The 7,620-nt window shown below is 33.6% G+C and overlaps 1 protein-coding gene across 1 annotated transcript; it reads right to left on the bottom strand.

Annotated features, from left to right (window-relative positions):
• Window positions 1-3,866: 3,866 nt before the first annotated feature.
• LOC115227160 (thiosulfate sulfurtransferase-like) lies at window positions 3,867-4,957 on the bottom strand. Its single transcript, XM_029798072.1, has 3 exons — window positions 4,892-4,957; window positions 4,174-4,648; window positions 3,867-4,081 (listed from the first exon to the last, which is right to left on the bottom strand). Exons 1-3 carry the CDS (start codon window positions 4,955-4,957, stop codon window positions 3,867-3,869), a joined length of 756 nt encoding a protein of 251 aa, XP_029653932.1.
• Between the last annotated feature and the right edge of the window lie 2,663 nt (window positions 4,958-7,620).

Here is a 7,620-nt window from a genome sequence, read left to right as displayed (position 1 = left end):
ATGGCGAATTTCAGAATATAATCAATAATTTTTGAATGTGAGTAGAAATGTTTAATAATTCGAAAACAGCCAAAATTGACGTAATTGAAAAAATTAATTTTATTTTAACAAAGAATTATGCTTTTTTATCAAAGTAATATTCCAGTCCTGTTTGTTGTCTCTTTGTATTTTGATTTTTTCCTCAAATCTTCGAATTGAAGTAACTATACCATTTTCAAGTCAATTTAACAATTACAGTGCGACCTCGAATTGGGGAAATTTTTCCCCAATTTGAGGTTTTCCCCAAAAAAAGTTTTTCATTAAATTTAGGTCTCGCCTGTTCGATATCTCTCTTAATAATATAACCGAGACGGATAACTACAATTTTTATTTTTTAATAAAAAAATCAGTTAATTTTAATCGAGTGTTTTGTTTTTTTCGCATCGAACTCATCGGCCCATTAATTGGGAAACCTTTCGACCTGAGATTACGAAAAATCTCGTAAACTTGGGCATTCAAATCGTATCCAATTGTCCCTTCGGATGTTGAGAAACCTTGAGCTAAGATTCCTTCCCTTTTCTTTTTTAGTCGGTATAGCATTCCTTTAGAGATGTTAAATCTTTCACAAATCATTTTGTCCTTATGACCCGACTGTATATCCTTGCAAATTCTGATCTTTTCACTTTGATTTAGTTTTCTAGGCATTGGCTTTCTAAAATTTATAAAATAACTTTAAAAATTGATAATTTCAATTTTTATCAGGTTAATTAGCTAACTAACTAAGTTACCAGGTTAAATAAATTTTAAAATTATTGATTACAAATTTGGAAAAACAGGTTACAATAAATAAATAATAATAAATCAAAAATTATACAAATATATTAATTAATCGTTTATGATAATATAAAATTTTTCCCCGGTAGGGGGTTTATTTCATTAAAAATCATCGTATTTTATAGGGATGGCAAAAATATTTCCCCAAAAGCAAGGTTTTCCCCAAAAAAGAGGGTTTCCCCGCTACTTGGTTTTCCCCAATTCGAGGTCGCACTGTACAAACTTCAAATGTCATCTGCAAAAATGGTATAGACGCACATCTTCGTTTTCGACAATTTCGATTAGTGACTTCTCAATTTCTTTTAATTTTACACCAATCTCATTTCTAGTGAGATGAAATATTGTTTGTTCATTTGAAGGAAAATTTTTTATCTGCAGATTGTTCTTCAGGATCTTCATTATCGAAATTACTTTCTTCGCTAATTGCATTTTCTTCTAAATAATTTATAGAAATGAATTTTTCAATTTGAATAGGATCATAAATATCTGTTTTAATTATCAATTCATCAATTAAATTTTTATCTGTAAATTTTTCATCAAAATCTATTTTTCAGTTTTTTGAAGTAATTTTCAATAGTTTTTGAGCATACGTTTTCCCAAACCATTTTTATAAAAAAACAGTGTCCTTAGGATTTAAATGTTTCTAGGATTCATTAACCGAAACTTTGTCAGTTTCCAAAATTTTAGGGAGATAAAATAATTGGTGCCTATTAAAGTGCACTTTAAATGTTTTGATAATTCCCAAGTCCATTGGTTGAATTATTCTTGTTGCATTTTTAGGAAAGAACATAATTTTTATCTGCCCGTGCAATTTTCTCAGACGGAATTCATGTCTTTTTTCAAACTTGAACAAGAACTTTTTAAAAATGTATTATTTATCCATATTTTTGTATTTTTTATTTAAAAATTTTAAAAAATTATGGCGAATTTCCATTGAAACTAGAATTTTTTTTTAAAAAAAGGCGAATCTAAGAATTGGCGAATTTAAGAATGGCGAATTTGGGGGTATTCACTGTATCTTCTTTTGCGTTTAGCCAGGGATCCGACGTATCTTTTGATTGGTCGAGGATCCAAGGGTCTGGGGTTTTGCCAGCATATTTAACATGGAACATGGATCCAGTCGTCCTCACAAGCGTTTCAAGAAGAGTTGACTTTATAAGCCATTCAGTAAACTTCGTATTCACTTTGTATTCTCGTGCATGAATCAAGAAAGGCCTTTACAAAATTTAATCTTCCTGATAGTTTAGTTGTAAGACTGTTAATATGCTCAAAGAATGAAAAAGAGTTTATATTGATTTTTAAGAATATTTTATAATAAATAACTACAAAGCAATTTTTCTAAAAAAATAAAGATCTAGCATTATCACTTTAACATAAAAAATGAGTATGAAAATAATTACAGCTAGTTGATAAGTATCGTTTTATGTAGTTGATTGAAGGAAACCAACGGTTTCACGTTGTCCGTATATTTTTGCTATGTCTAAAGGAGTTTTACCATAATGGTCGCATGTAGAAAGAAAATCCCCACAATTTTTAAGTCGACGAAGAATCCGTATTGACCCCACGGAAGCAGCAAAATGAGCTGCGGTCCATCCAGTTTCACTTTTAATTCTCCAGTCTGCATTTTGACTTAAAAGTATTTCAACTATATCTACTCGATCTACCAGATTAAATAAAATGAACTGTCAACCATATAATGAGGCCCAATGTAATACTGTCATGTTTGAACATTCATAGTCTTGAAAGTCAATATTATAGCAATCTTGGTCTAGTAATCGTATTAATTGAGTTTTATCTCCTGATATAGAAGCCGAAAATAAATCATTTCTGTATTGGATAAGTGATTCTATCATGAATTTGACAATATGTCTTACTTGATGGTTTGTTCATTAACTGAAAGTTTAGATATTCTATTTATTCAACTTTTACACAAAATATCACAATTTCACCCTTCATTAACCTAACTAACGTACGAAAATGAACACAACGATTTGCACTATTTCAAATTGACGTTATTGTTTTCTAAGTATCGTTCATATGTCTTTTTATTGACATAAACAAAATATTTATTGTAACATTAGTCATTCTTCTATATATTCTTCGGTATTTGACAATGAGCTTCCCTGTAAATCAGATTGATTCCTATTTTTTTACTAATAAAAAACTCACATACAGTCTGTTCAAAAAAACGTGACCACTTGAAAAATATGTCTTAATTTTTGTATCTTATTTTTAAAAATTTTCAAAGAATACTAAATTTAAAATCGTTTAATCTACATGATTCATTATTTATTATTTCATGATCGGCTATATTCCCATACTAACCAAGTATTAAAAAAAATCTTTGTTCAACAAAAACGTGATTACTTATTTTTGTTACACTTTTTTTATAATTACTTGAAAGGTTTTAAATTCGGTATTCCTTGGAAATTTTATATAATAATCAATAAAAATTAAAAAACACACACATTTTCAAGTGGTCACGTTTTTTTTGAACAGACTGTATATTATGTTAGGTACTAGAGCTTTTTTTAATCTTTTGATCCACATTACCGATTGACCAAAATAACTTTTTTTAGAGACATAGATATCATTGCCGAAATAACTTTTTCAGAGACATAGATATCATTGAATTTAAAGTTTTAGTTCTATCTTACTACTCCCAAAGGTCTTTCTTATTAAATTGTATAGGATATGTGTTTAAACAGATTTAAAGAACTGCACTCAAAGCATAAGATCTTTAATAAACATCAGATAATATTTGTTTAGTTTTTTTAACTTTCGCCTACATAGTTGCTTGTTGCAAAGTAATTCGAGCCTCGATTTATTCCATATTAAATAAAATAAATAAGTTCAGTTTAAAAAGTTGAAGTTTTTATGTTTGTTAAAGGTCCATTAAGAAAATAATCATGTTAAAGATCTTAATCAATTGACAAAGTTCATACAGCTTTTTCCAGGAAAAAGCCTGTCTAAAATTCAATTCGAAAATGAAAAAATTAGTAAAACTCATTCTAACAAAATTAGTGGGTAACTATATAAAAATGTCATTATTGCTAAGAATTATCCAGGTTATTACTCCACTCTGTCCATGAGCCGTCATATACTGGCAAGATATCAAACCCACAAATGTAAGATGCGAAGGACAGAATCGAGGCAGTCACACCTGTAAAACTACTGCACATATAGACAACCAGAACCACACGTAGACCAAACCGGAGCTGACAAATCAACCCCAGCTTTCCAAAATATTGCCAGAATTTCAGAATTACTGACAAAATATTTAGTGGAAGGATTAAGCAAATCGAAAAACGGGACATTTAGTGAATTAGGTATTCTCCCTATAGGTACTCCTATTAATACTAAAAATAGAAGAACCAGCGCGTGGCTCAGGAGAAAGTCCGTTAAATCTGTCAGCGGAACGAGCGTCTACTAATGTGGCTAAACCAGACTTGACGTTGCATTGAATTTGTTTGAAATTCTTGACCAAATCGGAATTGAAATTTGCTCGAAAATTCGAATTTACATTTAGAGAATTTTGACGATAAGTAACATCGTAACCTTCAGATTGCCAGCCGGGAAGCCCTCCATCGAGAACTGACACGTTCTTGTGACCAAATACATGAAACATCCACCAAAGGCGGGGTGAGGAAAAGATGCCAATTTGTGGCCAATTGTCGTAAACAACAACATGTGAGCTATTTGTTATTCCGAGGTTAGAGACATATTCTTCGAATTGAGAACAAGGAGGAAGCATATGAGGATAAGAAGAAGTTGTATCACAACATTCGTCAATGTCAAAAGAAAGCGACCCATCAATAGTGGGAGTTAAGAAATCCTGTTTAATTGCTTATTTAAATGAAAACTGGTTGCATCGAAGAGAGTTTAGCTTCCAAAATGACAATATTATTTTCAATAATTCTATTTTTATGCAGCCATAATGGAGAGATTAAGGGTGGAATAACTCTACTATACTGTCTAATTATTGTCAACAACATTATTATTAATTAATTTCTTTATAAAATAATAAAAATAAATAACCGTTAAAATAGATATTTTTCATTACATTTTGCTAAATAACGTTTTCTTCTGTATATTGATAAGATTCAATTAGCTCTTGATTGTTGTTCACGACTGTGGCCGACATTATAACTAGCCTCTTTGCATTAGCTCTCTCAGGTCATCAGTGACCGTGGCTGAAGTTTTCGAGGTTGTGAAGGTTTCAATATTTACGGAATTTTGACAAATTTCATTAATTTTATTGGAGATTTATGAGATGTGCACACATGGGATGACTCTTTTATACGGTAGACAAGCATACTCCCTAAGATTTTCTGTCACAGTCCAGACGTGAGTCACGCCGGATGTGAGTCACTTGTTCAGATTTTGGATATTTTTATATTTTCTATATAATAAAATCATTCAAAAATCACAATTTCTTAATTAATATTATATATTATTGTATTTTATTTTTAAATTTTGCACGTTATCAAATGTTTCTAATTACACTATCACAAGAGGATTTATTGAAAATAAAAACTTTTAAACAATTTGGATCATTTGATGACGGAATCAGTAGAAGAGAACGTTTAGATTACGTAGGATTGCTAACCGAATACTTATTGAGGAAAATATAGCCTACATATACCAAAAGAATAAAAAAGTCAAAGAGTAAAAGGTATTTATTACGATTTATCCAGATTCTCGTTTCAATTGACTCTTTTTCAAAATATGGGGTTGTAGAACTTGCGAAAACCAAATGCGGCACAGAAATAGTGCCTATTATTGAAAACATTTTTATGATGATTGGAGCTCCATTAATCTTGCAAACAGATAATGGAAAGGAGTTCAAAAACAATATGATGGAGGAAATGTGTACAAGGTTTGGAACTAAGCACATATGTGGAAGACCACGTGCCCCATGGATACAAGGTCAGGTAGAACGGTATATTTATTTTGTTAATTTTAAGATTTAACCAATCTATAAAACGATGGATCTCTTCTACAAGCGCTTCAAATGGAATTTTTGGAGAATATCATACAATTATTAAAAGAATTGTCTACGATTACAATAATTCTAAACATGACACACGAAGCATATTCCGTTTAATATTTTTATGGGAGTGGGATATGAAAAAAAACTAGGTGATCAGATTATGCAGTCTTTATTTGCTTTTACTGGTAATTATGAAATTATTTTACGATAAGGAGAAAATGAATACGAAGAGGTAGATTTTGTGTATCAAGAAAGCGAAGAAGTGAATAGAACGCAAGAAGACGTACTGAACAATTTGCAAAGTGCGGGTGAAAAAATGAAAAAAAGGAGAAGATGGAGATTTGATGAAGAGGAAATATCAGTTGGAGATCACGCACTTTTACGGATGGATCAGGATGTAAATGAAAACACAAGAAAATATCCTCTGTATGACCAGATAGATACATCTGCATACAGAGTGATAAAACAGGACGGAAACACATTGGACTTAGAAAATGAGGAGGGGGATATTATTAAGAAAGTAATAAGATCAACACCAGGAAATGTGGCGTTTACTGTTCAATGTGTAATAAATTCTGGCATATTAGCTGCGCGCACCTTACCAAAGCCGCAGTGAAATTACTCCGGCGCTGGAGCTGCCACTGTTGTATGGCTTTACTCGGAACCGCGGCTTCGCAGCATCAGTCTCCTTCACTTCATGAACCCAAATCAGAACACTATATTCTCAAAATTTCCAACTTACGGAAATCTAAGAAGATACCATTACGTATCCCTAAACAGGCTCGGATCTCAGCGGCAAACTGCTTGTGCGATCTTATCACTGATGCGCTAAGCTCCGGGGGGGACCATTCTTGGATCCGTCTCCTCTCTTTTGCACCTTGTGTGTTTGGACAAGCAATTGATGGTTCAGTACAAAAGAAGAGTCTCTCGGCTGCCATTAAGTCGAACTCTGCGAGATTGGATGTCTCATGGATTGATTTCGATTGTGAAGCGACCAATTTCCAAACGTGCATCACGGAAAAATCCCCCCAGTGGTTCAAAACCCAAGTTAGTCGTAAACTCATGGATGGCGACATCCGTGCGGCAGTTCGGGTCCTTTCGTCCGCTGATTCACTTGCTGAATCTACTGCCGAGACTTTGGAACACCTCAAAAACAAACATCCGATGCCCCCAGATGACTTACGGGAGTTTCCCACACGAGACAATGCAATTATACTGTCAATTTCTGATGATGAAATTTTGGAAGGGATTAAATCTTTCAGACCGAGTAGCAGTGGGGGATTTGATGGTCTCCGGCCGAGTCATATAAAGGACATGATTTCCCGATTGACTATGGAGACTGGAATCCGCCTGATCAAGTGTATTACCAAGCTTGTCGAACGGATTGTCAATGCTGAGATTTCAGGCTTTGCAAGGGATCTACTTTTCTGTTCACACCTTATTGCTTTCCGAAAGAACGATGGAGGAGTCCGCCCCATTGCAGTCGGTAATGTCTTCCGGAGGCTCGCATGCAAAATTGCAGCCCGAAGAGTCTGTCCCCGTGTTGCCGCTGAATTATCTCCAGTCCAACTGGGAGTTGGTGTTTCCAACGGATGTGAAGCTGCTGTCCACGCGACAAGAGCTTTTTTTTCACCTGACACAAGACATTCCCCAAATTCCTTTGCGGTGAAGCTGGATATCTCAAACGCGTTCAACAGTCTGAGAAGGGACTGTATGCTGGAATCGTGCTCGCAGCGTACCCCAGAGATCATGAGTCTGGCTCACCTTGCTTACGGGTCCGAAAGTTCGCTTGTCTTTGACAAACACATTGTCCG

The sequence above is a fragment of the Octopus sinensis genome, unplaced genomic scaffold (genome assembly GCF_006345805.1).
Source record: "Octopus sinensis unplaced genomic scaffold, ASM634580v1 Contig02042, whole genome shotgun sequence".
Lineage (NCBI taxonomy): Eukaryota > Metazoa > Mollusca > Cephalopoda > Octopoda > Octopodidae > Octopus > Octopus sinensis.
The sequence above is the reverse complement of the archived record's forward strand: the minus strand, read 5'-3'. Positions and strand labels throughout refer to the sequence as shown.

Bases quoted from the DNA above. Each gene is read 5' to 3' on its own strand.
- LOC115227160 (XM_029798072.1), bottom strand. From the start codon at position 4,957: ATGTCGGCCACAGTCGTGAACAACAATCAAGAGCTAATTGAATCTTAT. The intron at 4,649-4,891 runs GTTATTTAGCAA...GCAATTAAACAG, and splicing joins ATCAATATACAGAAGAAAAC to GATTTCTTAACTCCCACTAT. The intron at 4,082-4,173 runs GTATTAATAGGA...ATATTTTGTCAG, and splicing joins CGCTGGTTCTTCTATTTTTA to TAATTCTGAAATTCTGGCAA.